The following is a 15314-nucleotide window of genomic DNA, read 5'->3' on the forward strand; positions in this document are numbered from 1 at the left end:
TGAGATTGAGGAGCTCATCCATTGCATATATTTAAGGAACTTTGTGCATAATAATAATAATAGTAATTGACATTGCGCAATCCGGCCGGTCCTAGTTGTCGACGGCCTTGCCTCTGAACGGAGCTACAGGGAACCTGAAACAGAGAAGATGAGGGAACTCCGGGGGGAACCCAGTGAGATTGCTTCGAAGCTCAAGTTAGTATTCTCTAAAAGGCAAGATAAAACCAGATGGCGCAAAGTTCACATACCTTGTTCTTGGGGGGTAGGGAGCCTTTTATAACAACTTCACGCACTCACTCCGAGGCTTCTGTCAGGTCGGGTATGATTATCTCTACGCTCCTGCCAGTTCGGGTGTCATCACCTCTGCTGGGACAGAACCGCCACTGCTCTCTTTGTCAGAGCCGTCTCTACAACTAGAGATGATGGTAGCAGGTGGTGGTGGCAAGTGGCCGTTTGAGTGCGGCTATCAAGCGTCAGATCCCAGGTCAATCAGGTGTGTCGCCCCTGGGTACGGACTATCTTGGTGTCAGGCGAGGTACAGTTGTTCAATTTGGCGTCCCGGGAGTGGTGGGTGAGGTGAAGTCTTGAGTTCGGATAGGGGAGTGTCCCAAACTGTCGTGGGGCGGACCAATTCGGGTCATTGCCTTGTTTGAGGCTTGGGGCCTAAGGGAGAGTTCAGGCTCCTTGTAGGGAGTTTGGGCTTCTAGTAGGGAGTTCGGACTGCTGGTAGGGAGTTCGGACCGCTGGTTCCTCCCTTTGGTGCTCGTGCCTTGGGCGCGCTGTTGTGTCGAGCTGTTGCCTTTGCCACATGTTGCGTAATCACGAGGTCGGGCCAAATCTTCCTTCATCAATTGCCCCCCACATCTCGTGCTAAGGGTCTTGCCCTGGCGCGGGGAGTTCGCGAGGTGGTAGGTGGATTTGTCCCGTACTTCGAATTTCGATAGCGCGAGTCAGGGTTCTTTGGGTTTCTTGAGTGCCCAAAAGGCGGGAAACGCCCCGACTTGCCTACAAATGCTAACAGACATGGCGGCGCGCGCTGCCATTTTTAATGCGAGGAGACGTGCGCTAGCATTCTGTCAGTTTCAGAAAGACATGCGCTGGTGTTCTATCAGTTTCAGAAAGACATGCGCCGGTGTTTTGTCAGTTTCAGAAAGACGTGCACCAATCACGTCTTGGTCTCAAGGGACATGTGGTCAGCGCGACTGTGGACCGTCAGATTGGCTTTGATCTGCACTGTCGGTTCTCGGTCACTGTGGGTATAAATAGTGGGGGACCCTAGTCACTTTGTCAGTTATGCGCTTTGCTTCTTGAGCTCACGTCCAAGTTTCAGCTTGCGTCCAGGCTTTTAGTTCGCCTTCAAGGTTTGTTGCTAGTGTTCTAGTTCCCGTAGTCTGTTCAAGCCTTTTTCCGGGTGAGTACTTTCTTGGAATCCATCTTTTCTCCTCGATGTCTAACTTGGGTATGGACTATCTCGGTGTCAGACGAGGTACGGTTGTTCAGTTTGACGACCAGGAGGCGAAGTGCAGGAGTGGTGGGCGAGGTGAAGTCTTGAGTTCGGATAGTGGAGTGTCCCGAATTGTCGTGGGGCGGGCCAGTTCGGGCCGTTGCCTTGTGTGAGGCTCAGGGCCAAAGGGAGAGTTCAGGTTCCTTGTAGGGAGTTCGGACTGCTGGTAGGGAGTTTGGACTGCTGGTTCCTCCCTTTGGTGCTCGTGCCTTGGGCGCGCTATTGTGCCGAGCTGTTGCCTTTGCCACGTGTTGCGTAATCACGAGGTCGGGCCAAATCTTCCTTCATCAATAATAATAATAGTAAACAGGTTGGCAAGGGGAGCATGGTAAGGATGATCCCGAGTCCAGCATCTGGTCGGCCAAACAGCCACAGAGGCAGCCTCCGGAAGAGAGGTCGGTTCGGGGGACCACCCACATGATAGTGGGAGGTTTGATCGTCGTGGGTTGTACTTCAACGGCAGCTCGGGCGTTAGTTTGTGAGGTCATCCGGGAATAACAGAATCCTCTAAAGCGGCCGAGGACAGAAGAGTCAATTTTCTTCATAGAAGATGATGCACGAGGGGTCCTCTACCCCCACGATGACGCACTCGTAATAAAGCTGAGAATCAACGACTTCGAGGTCAAGCGCGTACTCGTTGACTCAGGCAGCTCGGCCGACATCCTTTTCAAAGCTTCGTTTGACCAGCTTCAATTGCAGAGAAGCGACCTGAAGCCTGCGGACACTCCTTTGGTGGGCTTTAACAGAGAAGAAGTTCGGCCCCTTGGAAAAATAATAGTACCTATGGAAGTCGGCACATGGCCTTGCGTAGTTAGATTCAAACACGACTTCCTGGTGGTCACGACCCCCTCCCCATACAATGCCATAATAGGTCGGCCGATCACCCATGTCCTACAGGCGGTGGTTACCTCGGGTATTGATTTCTGACAACGACAAGCAGTTCGAGGACATCAAATTCCTAGACTGGTGCCAAGACATGGGAATCCGACAGAATTTTACTTTAGTTGCACACCCTTAAGCAAACGGTCAAGCAAAAGTAACGAATAGAACCATCCTCCGAGGACTGAAGGCACGACTGGACTGAGCTAAAGGGTTGTGTGTGGATGAACTACCTAGTGTTCTATGGGCCTACTGGACCACGGAGAAGACCGCCACGAGAGAAACACCCTTCAATCTCACCTACGGCACCGAAGTAGTGATTCCCGTAGAGATCGAAGTACCTACTCTGCGACTAGAAGCATACTGTGATCAAACAAACGAAGATGAGCTATGTACCAACCTCGATCTACTCGACGAGGTAAGGGACTTCGCATACATCAGGACCGCAGCCTACCAACAGAGAATAGCTCGGTACTATAACGCCAGGGTCAAGAAGCGGAACCTCCGCATTGGCGACCTGGTTCTTTGTAAGGTTATGGTACTTGAGCCCGGTGTTGGCAAGCTTGGGTCTAACCGGGAAGGACCTTACCGAGTGAAACGAGTATTTGGGGAAGGGACGTACGAGCTCGAGACCCTCGAAAGGAAACAAGTACCTCGGGCATTGAATATTGTCAACTTAAGACAATACAATCTGTAACAACTCAGTAGGCCATGAGCCACACCCAAAGCCTAAGGGCCAAAATGCCAAGCCAACACGATCTCAGCGCAATAAGACTCGGCCACCTTTGAGGCACGAGCGAACTTCAAAGTGGACTATAAGTCACTCCCTGAGACTAAGGGCCAAAATGCTCGAGCTAACATGATCTCGACGCAATCAAACCCAGTCCTCTCCATGACATGGGTGAACTTCGAGTGAGGAGTGTAAGCAGCTCGGGCTTAAACCCCACCAAGCATAGCTCGTTCTAGTACGATGATCGAACTAGAGAATGACCAGTGAGCATATAGTTCGGGCACGTGTGGTAATCACTTTGTCGTACACCGTAGAGATGCCTCAAGTGATTCAAGGAATAGTTCGAAATAATGATTATCGAGGAGTCCCATTTCGGGTATGTAGCTCTAATAGCTTAGGTGTTGAGATTGACTTAGCAAAGATAGAGAGGGCATATCATACTTGGAGGAAAAAAAGAAAACTTTCATTACCATTTCAAAAAAAAAAAAAAACAAACAGAAAGAGGGAGAAAAGACAATGCGATAATCGAGCTAAACAGCTCGGAAAAGTTGATAGTAATAGGGCACAACCGCCCAACCAAAAGACCTTTGAAAGATCGGGTTTATGGCACCTGGAAGACTACCGATGCCCAGGACAGCATCGTTTCTGAGTTTTAGGGTCCAGCTCGGCCCCAAGGTCCTGGATGGCGCCCTCCAAGAAGTTGCGAAGGGCCACCCCTCGGGGTAGCATACCACAAAGTAATCCCGCTTCCAGGCGGGAATCTTATTCGGCAGCTCGTACAAGAGCTTATAACCACGGCGGGGAGAGAGGTAGTAAAAGTGCCTCTCCGGAGGGACCCCAAGAGTAGCATTTTTTATACACAGAATAGAGGCAAAAATGTCAAGGTTCAAGGGAAGGCAGTACTCGTAACACAAAGATATAGTCCCAACAATATTTCGAATGGTGTTGGGATGAAGCTGATCATTGGTGACGTTAAAATGATTTAGCACCTGCACTATCAAGGGGTGCAGGAGGGAGACACAAACCAGCCTCGATCTGTTCCTGGAAGATTACTATGTCATTGGGACCCTGCTCCCAAGGAAGTTTCCAGTAGGGAGGCTTTAGGCCAAGTCCCCAGGGAGGCGAAAGTAGCGGATTAGAGACCTATGTCTCTTCGCTGTCATGGAGGAAGGGCCAAAAGTGTCAGGCTCCCTCCCCCTAGAAGTAGACGCTACATCACCGGAGGCCTCCCGAGCCTCCAAGACCTGCTCTCAGGCTCCCCCCGAGCTTGAGGGAGCATCGTTGTCCTGGTTATCACCCCGGTGGTAGGTGTGGTATGGGTACCCAGACATGGTTAACGGCGATTGGGACTCACCAGAAGAAATGGAACATAGCAAACTGAGGAATTCGGGTAGACTAGATGAATGTGCGACCTCAAAATCTGAAGGCAGCAAGATGGCATGGGAGAAAATGAGGCCCATAAGGCCCCCTATTTATAGTCCCCACTCCTCCAAATTGATGGCCCAGATCAAAGAAGATCCAACGGCTCGCAGACGCACTGACCGCATGGCCTCTGAAAATTGAAGGTGATTGGCGGCACGTCATCCACGATTAAGGTAATCGCGGCCGCACGACGTTCGGAGTTAAGAGCCACTTCAGCATGTTTTCGGAATCCGAAAAGTCAGTAAAGTTAGAAAATCTCTTAATTCTCGCGAATGCATTTAATGTAAGTAGTCAATTAAGTTTGAATTTCGGTCAAGTCCATCACGCTTCATGAACTCCTCGCGCTAAGACAGTGCTCTCAACTCGAGGAGTGGGGGGCAACAGCGACACATGGACACTGAGTTAGCATGAGCGACAGTTCAACGTTGTAGCTTGGCGCGACCAAGTGACGGGCCCATAAAGCAGCTCACTACATTGTAGCTCACAAAAGGAGGAGCTTGCCACAACACGAGCTCCAGGTCCCCCAAGCTACCTTCAAAGAAATACTCCGAGGCAACTTTAGCTCACGAGCTGAAGTTATTAGCTTGCTCGAGCTCCCAAGCAGACAAGTCATCCCAAGGACCAATTCTATTAAGGGTAATCCTGAAGTGTCCCAAGCCCGCTATAAAGTAGCTCGGGAATGAGCCGCATGAGCTCTCCTCAGGAAGCTTCTGTTTGACAGGCCATACCGATTAGACTGCGCCATATCCGTTACTGACGATGCAGTCCCCGTCCTTTCGACAGTCTGCGTCCACATCTCTCAGCAGGCAAAGGCGTGCCTGCCACTTTGGAGATGTGTCACTCACCCAAGCGAGAAGTATGTCACAACGGCCACCTGCGCAGCCCTGGCGGGTAATGGTTGTGACAGGAGCTCAGTGGCAGTTATGCCCGACCTAGCATAAGCGCCCCATTAAAAAGCCCTTAGAGTAGAAGAGAAATTTCGGTTGGAGACCTCTAATCTCTCGAGTATAGTGAGAATGCGCTATCTGCCATTATCAACGAGGGAAAGAGTTCATCCCGAACCTAAATAGTCGATTAAGGTTGCTCCGACACTAACCGATAGAGTCGGCTCAATGCAGGTTTAACACTTTAACCCGACCCATAAAATAGCTGCATGAATTCGTACATACGACCCTAGTTAGGGGTGCTTATGGTTCAGTTAACTGAACAATGATTTTTTTTTTTTTTTTGTAATTAGATAGATACTACTAGTTTTTTGAAAATTCAGTAATCAAAATTGAATTGAAGCCAATCGATCAACTGATTAATCGGTCATTGGTTTTTTAATTTTTATAATATATAATAAAAAATTATAAATATATAAAAGATTATATTTTAAATAATAAATAATATATCATATATTATAAATATATATTTATTAATTTATAATATATAAAAATATATATATATATATATATATAATATTTATTAATTTATAATATATTGGTGGATTCAATTAATTGCCAGTTTTTTATATTAATTAACCAAAATCAAATTAATACATTCGATTTTTTAAAAACACCGAACCAAAACTAAACCGAATGATTCAATTAATCAAATTTTCGATTGGATTTTGATCAAATTTTAGCTCGGTTCGATTTTTCGATTTTTTTCTCAACCTAAGTCGCTAACTTGTTAAATGTTAAATATTAACCAAGCCCAAATCCATCAAACCCATCTGAAAGCATTATGGGCTCGAAGGTCCGGTTGCTCGAATCTACTTGGGTTGCAGCTTTGCTGAATGCTGGCTGACTCGTGCATCCTCGCTTAGGGCGGTGAGAGTGTTGTGTTGGTATCCCTCCAACTCTCCAAATTCATCCTCTTCCCTCCTTTCATTTTATTCTCCCTCTCTCTCTCTCACTCTCTCCCATCTCTATTAAATCACTCTCTGCATCCATTTCCAAACGCTTCATTTGCTTGTCGGACAACCCAAGCCACTTCCTTGCGTTGGTTTTTCTCGGCGTTGTCCTTTTCTCCTGATCAGACCTCTAGGGTATACGATGCCGCTGTTCCTCTCGGAGGAGGAGTTCCAGCGATGTTCTCATGATGCTTCTCTCGTTGCTGAGAAGGCCGATTCCTTCATTAGAGATCTCCATCGCCAGCTGGAGACCGTAAAAGCTCAGGCAGACTCCGCTTCGATCACCGCCGAGCAGACCTGCGCCCTCCTCGAACAGAAATACATTTCCCTCTCTTCAGAGTTTGCTAAGCTTGAGTCCCAAAATGCCCAGCTTAATGCTACTCTCGAACAAAAGGTCTCAGAGCTTGCCGAAGTTCAGGCCGATAAACACCAGCTTCACCTGAAAGCTGTAAGAGCATATTTTACCATCACTTTTTTTGTTGGATAATAAGAATAAGAATTAAATTCTTTAAACGAAAATAGGTGTTTATAATAATCACCTTTCATCTTTCCAAAATTTCTCCAATGTTGTTTTACTGCTTCATTTTCAGATTAGCAAAGATGCAGAGATTGAGAAGTTGTCCATTGAAGCTTCCGAGCTTCATAAGTCCAAGCGTCAGTTGCTTGAATTGCTGGAGCAGAAGGATTTAGAGATCAGCGAGAAAAATGCTACCATTAAGAGTTACCTGGACAAGATTGTAAGTTGGCGACTTGGCGTTGCTTATCCCTCTAATCATGAATTTTCTTTCTTCTTTATTTCTTTATAACCTGAGAAGCACAATGAACGTAAGCACGATAGCATCCTATAACAAGGATTGACTAAAATTTGTCCGCGTTGCTGGCATTTGATGAAACCAGTCCTTAAAAACATTTAACTTATTTTGGACAATCGAAAAATATTCAATAGTATCATTCCATGTAACATTTTTATTGGAGGTGAGGGTGCACGGATACTTCATCAATGGATTTGGGCTCCAAATATATCCACAAACACATTCTTATTCATGTGGTCGTTGATATTAAATGAGATAATCAGGATGTATCACCTTATTTCTAGGGGACTGGATATCCACAATTAATCCGTCTATCCTCACTTGGCCGAAGAATTTGCAATTCATGCTTTATTTGCCCAATTTTTCATGAAGATATGGAATCATTTTGCAATGTGTGTGTTTTTGAAAAGGAATGGATTATCGTAGCTGTCATGGTGCTCCTCATTCAGTCATGGCCAATGAAAAAAAAGACGCCCATTACCCAATGTTGGTTCCAACTATCTGGGTCTGGGGAGGGGACTGGATAAAGACATAACTTTCAGTGATTTTTTTTTTGGGCACAAGGTGTCTGTTTGGAACTTGAAATCTCCTTCCCATGCTTGTTAGTCTGAGATTTTAACATTATATCAACCATCATGGTTTCTAAAGGAGGCTTCTTATATGAACCTCTTGTTTGTAAGGGTGCACAAAGCAGCCAATGCATTACAATTCACAGGTTAGGGAAACAGCAACTGGATATGCTTTGTATTGGGACATAAACCACAGTTTTTAAGGGTCACTTATCTCTTTCTTGTATCTGGGCTTCAGGTATCTTTGGGGGAAGAGTGTCAAGGTGGTGCTAACTTTTTCCCTCCTAATTGGGTTGCTTTTGTATGTTAACCTTTATACTCCTTTTCACTTTTTCATGATTCATAAAGGTTCTCTGATCAGTTACTGAACAAAAAAAGGGTGGCATCCTATGGAGCCTTGTGCTTTATACCATAAAAAGTAAGGGGTACAGAACAAGAAAAGGTAAATTGGCACCTCCAAGGAAGATAAAAGCTAGCTCCAAACCTCCCTCCTTTTTTTTGTAACTCCAAAAGAGTAATCCTGGTTTTACTCTTGGTGTCAGTCATGCTTTTTGCTGATCTTAGAACCCACTGAGGTGAGAATTGAGAGCTCTCGCCAAAGATTCAACCTCTTTGATTGTATATATATGCTGTCATGGACCCCGAATTGATACCATGCTTCCTGCCTACTACCACTTGTGGATCTCCTTGGAGATTAAGATCTTTAACCTAAGAGAGAATCCTGGACTTCCAGTCTCAACCATCCTCTAAGCAGGTAAGTAATTCAGTCCGAACCGTGTCCTTGTGCCCAATTGGTTTTGAGTTCTGAGAGCTAAATCATGTGGGGACACAAAGATCTTGGTGTTCCAATTAATATAGAAATTGTTGAAACTCAAATCCCAAACAATGTTGTCAAGATCTTAAGATTTAGGATATGATTCACAATTTGAATTGTGAATCTCAAGGGTTTCAATTTGAATCTTACGTCTGGATAACTTTCTAGATTTTTATTTGAATCTTATGATTTGATTCATAAATTTTGTCATTTGCACGATTCTTGTGGTTCACTATGATTCGAATAAATTCAATTAAGAATTAGTTTTTTACTTTGTCATTTTTTTGTTTATATTATAATTGGTTTTGTCAAAGGAGACTGTTTTAAAGCCCTTACTTGAAAATGATTTATTTATGCTATTTACGACCAAACATTAAGTTCCTTTTCCATCATTTGCAGGTTAAAGAGCAATTGTATATTTGTATATGAATTATTTGTCTTTCAAGTTAGATTTGCTTATATCGCCTTAGACTTCTATTGCAAGAGTGGTAAATTCTATTTTTTTTTGAGAAAAAGGTAAAGTATTTCATTAAAAGGAGAAAATAGGTAAATTCTACTGTTTTAGGTACATATATGGTAGATATAGATAAAAATAGGGTAAAATCACTTTATCCCAAAGCTCCTCTAAATGGAAAACAAAAAATGGGCATATCAACAACTTTGTGAACTGGATTTGCCTCCATTAATGCTAATGCTGAGTTTCAATTGCATCAGCTTGAGAAGTCCCAGAAATTCAGGAATTGGAATATACAGAAATAATGAAGAAGACATTAGCATTTATTACTATTGTAGAGAGAGAGAGAGTGAAATGCAACATTTCAGTCTCACTATCAAATTGACTATTTCATTCTAAAACTCCGATTGTGTGTTATTCAATTGGTTCTATTTTTCTTTTTGTTCTCTTGTTGTGAAGGTTGGCATGACAGAGAATTCTTCCCAAAGAGAGGCTAGGTTGCAGGATAGTATGGCAGAGTTGGCACGTTCTCGTGATGCGTGTTCTCGTCTCTCACAGGTTAATTGAGTGTCCTTCCACTTTTATGGTGTCACTTCTTAAATTTCTGTTTTACATTGAATGCTGATTTTAATTTTTTATTTTTTATTTTTATGATGACAGATCTTTGATTTAGTTCACATTTGCGGGGTTCTGTTTTAGCATGTTGTTTGGGTGTATTTTTCTGAAGAATGCTTAGTTAGAAAAGTAAAAAGGCATATTTTGGTGATCCTACAATTTTCTAATACTGGAATTTTCTGTTACCTTGAAAGAATTTCCATCACCATGTTTCTCTGAAGGTTTGCATGGGCTATGGATCATATTGCAATTGGATTGTCAGGTTTAGCACTTAGCCAAATGTCATAGACACTTGAATAAGAAGCAATTCAGGTAATTGTAATCCCTTATTGTAGTTCCATTAATTGGCGTTGCTAACTGGATGCAAATTATGCCTACTAGATAAAAGGTCATTATCCAATGTTGGTCCCAGCTATCTGGGGTCTTGGGAGGGATAGACTGGATATTGTCCTAACCTTGGCCTTTTTCAAAAAAGTTTCTGCCCTCAGACTCGAACCCACATTCTCACATTTTACGCCTACGAGATGATTCTCATAAAATGTAGCTGATCCAAAATAGTTGGGACAATGCTTAGATGATGATGATCCAGGGGTAGCCCTGTAAAATTTTGGGCTGGGTTGATCTGGGCTTAGGTTGGGCCCACCCAAGTTGTGCCCCTATATTTTCCCTTGTCATCCAAACAAAAGAAAGCCGCTTTTCTTAATGATTTTCTCGTGCCTACTAGATAAAAGGTCATTACCCAATGTTGGTCCCAGCTATCTGGGGTCTTGGGAGGGGTAGACTGGATATGGTCTTAGCCTTGGCTTTTTTCAGATGAAGCTGCTGCTCTCAGACTTGACCCTATGTTTCTCATAAATTATGCCTTCTAGATGATGCTAAAAAAATGTAGCCAACCCCATATAGTTAGGACAATGCTTAGATGATGATGATCCAAGGATAGCCCTGTAAAATTTTGGGCTGGGTTGATCTGGGCTTAGGGCCCACTCAAGTTGCACCCCTATATTATTTTCCCTTGTAATCCAAACAAAGGAGAGTCACTTTTTTTAATGATTTTATTTTCCTTTCTTGTATTTTCTTCGCAACCAAATGCATTGTAATATGACTTCTGTTGTTGAGAAAAGAAGATAAAATAAGGCCATTACCAATTATTGTCCAACTATCTGGGGTCTTGGGTGGGTGCACTGGATACAGATTTAACATTTGGCGTTTTACTTATTATGCACAAAGTGGCCACTCTCATACATGAACCGGCATTATGACATGTGTCAGCCCAAGAATTTACCATTACACCGGGCAATGACCCCATGATACGAATATCTCCAATTCATTTTATATTTACTATTGAAACCAAACCCATCTGTCTTTTAAAATTTATACTTTTTCTCAGTGAAATATTCATTTGGATGATCATGGCTAATGTCATAGTGTATTTTTTTTTTAATGTGACAGTACTGAATGTTATTAATTGATGTAAAAGTGAGTACAACAGGATAGGGAACCCAAATAGGTAGACTAGCCTCGGATAAACTCCTTACAAAATGACAATAACCCCTAACTTAGTTGGCCACCACATTGAGGGTGGCACATCGGGTAAAAAGCTTGAAGTTGATTTCAGCTTTTAAGGTCGAAGTCTTTTTTAGGGTTTGGGGACTTATTGCTGCCTCTTCATCTACGCGACAACAGTTTTTTGAGGCATGGTCTCCTCCAACAGATGGTTGGAAGAAGCTGAACTTTGATGGGAGTTGTGTGGGTAATCCAGGCCCTTCAGGCATTGGGGGGGGCATTAAAGATGAAAATGGAAACATTATTTCTTTGTACTCTGGTCCTGTGGAGCAGGGTGATGTGGCAAGGGTAGAGTTTCTAGCTGCAGCATATGGGGTTGAGAAGGCTAAAGAGTTGGGTATTAATAGACTGAGTTTTTTGAGTTATGGTCTCCTCCAACAGATGGTTGGAAGAAGCTGAACTTTGATGGGAGTTGTGTGGGTAATCCAGGCCCTTCAGGCATTGGGGGGGCACTAGAGATGAAAATGGAAACATTATTTCTTTGTACTCCGGTCCTGTGGAGCAGGGTGATGTGACAAGGGCAGAGGGGTGACATGGCAGTTGAAGAATGATTTCCAAAGACTTAAATTGATGTCAAGGAACATGCCAATCCAGGTGGGATGGGTTAGGAAATCTGCCAACAGTTTGGCAGATAGTTTAGCAAAGCAAGGGGTTCAAAGAACACATATGTTTTGGGCACATTTGTAATTCTGTCCCGGGTCAGCTTACTAAAGCTGATTTCTTTCACAACTTCTTGTTGTATCCTAAAAGTTTTCTAATTAATGAAATCTTTTCAGAGTTATTGATAAAAAAAATGCTTAGTTGGCTCCAATACAACTATTCCCTTGATATCCCTTGCTTTGTTAACTCATCTGCCAACCCATTGGCAGCCCTTGGAACCCAATTCACTTTTCTTGCAACTCCTATGCAATTCTTTGTAGTTCCCTGAAGATATATCTATGATGCCAAGTTATCTTCTGTTCATTCTTTAACCACCCAATGATTGTTTTTGAATTCCCTTCAATGTCAACTTCTTTCATATTCCTTGTATCCGCTCTTCTTAGGTCTGTAAGTGCTGCCCAAGTCTCTGCCTAAATTGAGGTTCCTGTTCCTGGAGGTCCAGAAAATAACTCTTATGTTTCCATTTTCATCCTTGAAAACTCCACCTATACCAGAAGGCCCAGGATTATCCATGCAAGAGCCATAAGAGTTTGCCACTTGCCCCCAATTTCTAAGGATGTCATCCACTGTGAAATCAGAGAATAAATCCAAGTTCTTCACTAAATGCACCACTTTGATTGAGATGTTGTCAATGACTTCTTCTATACTTCTCTCCTTGTCTTTGAAGAGACTGGGCATTCCCTTCTTCCCTCAAACACTGAAGTGTAGCATCCCTAGTCCATCTCCAAAGCACCTTCTCTTTGTTTTCCTCGATTACCAAAAGAAGCACCTTCCCTTTTCTCTGAAGGAGAGGAAAATGAGTTGAGGAATAAGCTCTTCACATCTGCCGGAGGTTTCCACCTATTCGAAAAAAGGGATAGGAAAAAGCTCCAAATAGTGTCATTTTGCTTGTTCTTAGACTAATACTACTTAAAATGCATTTTTTGTCTTCTGATCTTTGTTTGTGCATTTTGAGTATCTCCTTTATGTTCTATATATATTTTTTTTGGTTTTAATGTTGACTGTTTAAATTTTGGATGGGAGTAGGAGAAAGAACTCATTGAGAAGCATAATGCTTGGCTAAATGAGGAATTAACTGCCAAAGTTGGCAGTCTCATTGAGCTTCGTAAAACACATGCTGAGTATGAAGCAGATATGTCAGCTAAGCTGGCTGATGTAAGTTGGTATTTATAATTTCCTTCCAATACCAGCTTTGATGCAAGTGTCTAATTTATAATTCCCATTCCATCACCAGCTTTTTATGTGTTCCATTGTTTTTGTATCCATTTTCAGGTTGAGAGACAATTGAATGAATCTTCAAGCTCTTTAAAGTGGAATAAAGAAAGAGTGAGAGAGCTGGAAGCAAAACTGAAGTCTACACAGGAGGTATTATTTGCTTAATCAGTTTTTTTTTTTTTTTTTTATGTAATTTCATTCTCTTTTATTCTTAAATGCTTTCTTACTTATTTATATTATGTAAATTTTTTGCATTTCTTATGAAGGAGTTGTGCTCAATCAAAGATGCTGCTGCAACAGATGAAGAGCGCTTGTCTGCTGAAATTTCAACTGTAAGCTCAGCATGATATTGAATGTATCAATATTGCATACATAAGTGGTGGTTTCTTTGACCCAATTATTTGAGAGATAGATAAGCATTTTTCTGTTTCATGCTTTGAAATTGGTAATGGTATACTGATGGTTTCTAGAAAGAACATAATTGGTTATGATGAAGCCTTTTATTTTTTCAAATTCCTTGGCATTAATTAAGGTGCATATTTGATTTGATGCATTATCTCTCTAACCCATTTTATATATTGCCTTTTAACTGTTTCTTTTGTTTTGACAGCTATAAATTATTGGCATTTTAGTTAAGTGGAATCTTTGAGTTTTACAACAACTATTTTTGTCTTTAGATTGGATTAGTGTTGATCTTCTCATTGTTATGTGGAATTCTGTCTTGTGAATGTGATTAGCATGTTGGTGTTCCTTTTCTGCTTTAAAATGGATGGTTGTTGCATTGCAGCTTGGTTACACACTTACACTGCTTTTTTCTTGATAGTAAAATGGAAATGTATTATACAGGAAAAAGATGTTTACATGAAGTATATGGATCTAAGTCTTCAAAAGGAAAACTCAGAAAACGGTGATATATAAGGTCAGCCCTGCCCAAAAAGCACCGATGAACCAGTCACTATACCAAAACGACTCAATACTAGCCTGCCTAAGCAACTTCCAGTTAGCTTCAATACGTATGCTAATCCAAACAGAAGACCTACTCAAAGGCAGAGCACCACCTTTCCAAGGAAAGGCCACCACCTCTTCAATATAGATGCTATAAATTATTGAACATTAGCCAAATCTTCTACCATGCATACACCGTTACGAAGGCTCAACCTGCTCGTTTTTCCTCTACTCTATCTTTTCTCTTCTCATTACTCTTCAGAAGGACTCTCACCACTTTCCTTTTGCCCGAATTTCTCAGTGCTAGGTTTTGCTACATTGTAATTGGCCTTTCTGTTGACTTTACCTCTTTTGGTGGCTCAGTGCTAAGCTTCATTATGCAACTGCTGAGACTGGGCCATCTATAGCCCAAGGTTCAAAGTATTGATACGTATCGTGCCGGTGGCTTCCCGATACGCCCCTACAGGGGGTGTATTGGGGTTCTGACCGGTTCAGGGGGTGGAGGAGCCTTAAACCGCCCCCCCTGAACCGGCTTTGAAAGAAAAATAAAAAAAGGCAAAAAAACACTATTGATATTGCCCGATACGCCCCTACCGGCGTATCGGTTGTATCGATATTTTGAACCTTGCTATAGCCATCATAGAATATTATTGAACTTTATGTCTCATGCATGTGTTGGAATGCATTACGTAAAAAACCATATATTAGTGTGGTGTTAGCTGTATATAATTGCTTCTTCTATCAATGTTTCCCTTTTTCTAGGCTGTTAATGGTCTTGATAACAGAAGGGAAAGGAGAGTGGAAGGGCTACTTCTGATTCTTTGGTGGCTGACCCTTTTGTCCCCTCGTTTTAGAATGGGGTTTAGTGGTGGAGGCAGAAAGTGATGTGGAACATTTTGGATAGGATGGTGAAAATAAGGTTTTCCTCAAAACACCGACAGTTGTTTTACCTGTGTGTCCTTATTTTTGCCCTGATTGTTTATCATATCAAGAAGAATAGAGGACAATTATTTTGGGTGGCTTAGTAAGATATTTTTTGTTTGTGGGCATTAGTTTTGGGATGATTGGTGTATTGTAATCTCCTTTAATTGTCACTGCTTCCGATTAAAAAAGCCATATCAAGAAGAATTTATCAATAGTGATGATGATGGAACTTGCCCTAGGGGAGGCAAACAAAAACAAGAGGTGCGTTAAACATATAGTGGGTCACAATAAAACAAGCTATCTTGAGAGGG

At 42.4% G+C, this 15314-nt stretch overlaps 1 protein-coding gene across 2 annotated transcripts in view; it reads left to right on the top strand.

The window, feature by feature from the left end:
- The first annotated feature begins 6250 nt into the window (after positions 1–6250).
- NUA (nuclear pore anchor) overlaps positions 6251–15314 on the top strand; it is a 110236-nt gene continuing 101172 nt past the window's right edge. Inside the window, exons 1-6 of one of the 2 annotated variants that reach the window (XM_088953462.1) lie at positions 6251–6880; positions 7023–7169; positions 9541–9639; positions 12946–13074; positions 13192–13284; positions 13401–13466. In XM_088953462.1, the coding sequence (XP_088809588.1) occupies positions 6575–6880; positions 7023–7169; positions 9541–9639; positions 12946–13074; positions 13192–13284; positions 13401–13466 (840 nt within the window). In that variant the 5' untranslated portion in view covers positions 6251–6574. The remainder of the gene's footprint in view (positions 6881–7022; positions 7170–9540; positions 9640–12945; positions 13075–13191; positions 13285–13400; positions 13467–15314) is intronic. The other variant, XM_088953463.1, reaches the window with a different exon arrangement.

The sequence above is a fragment of the Nelumbo lutea genome, chromosome 7 (assembly GCF_056320005.1).
Source record: "Nelumbo lutea isolate HS-2025 chromosome 7, American lotus-T2T, whole genome shotgun sequence".
Taxonomy (NCBI): domain Eukaryota; kingdom Viridiplantae; phylum Streptophyta; class Magnoliopsida; order Proteales; family Nelumbonaceae; genus Nelumbo; species Nelumbo lutea.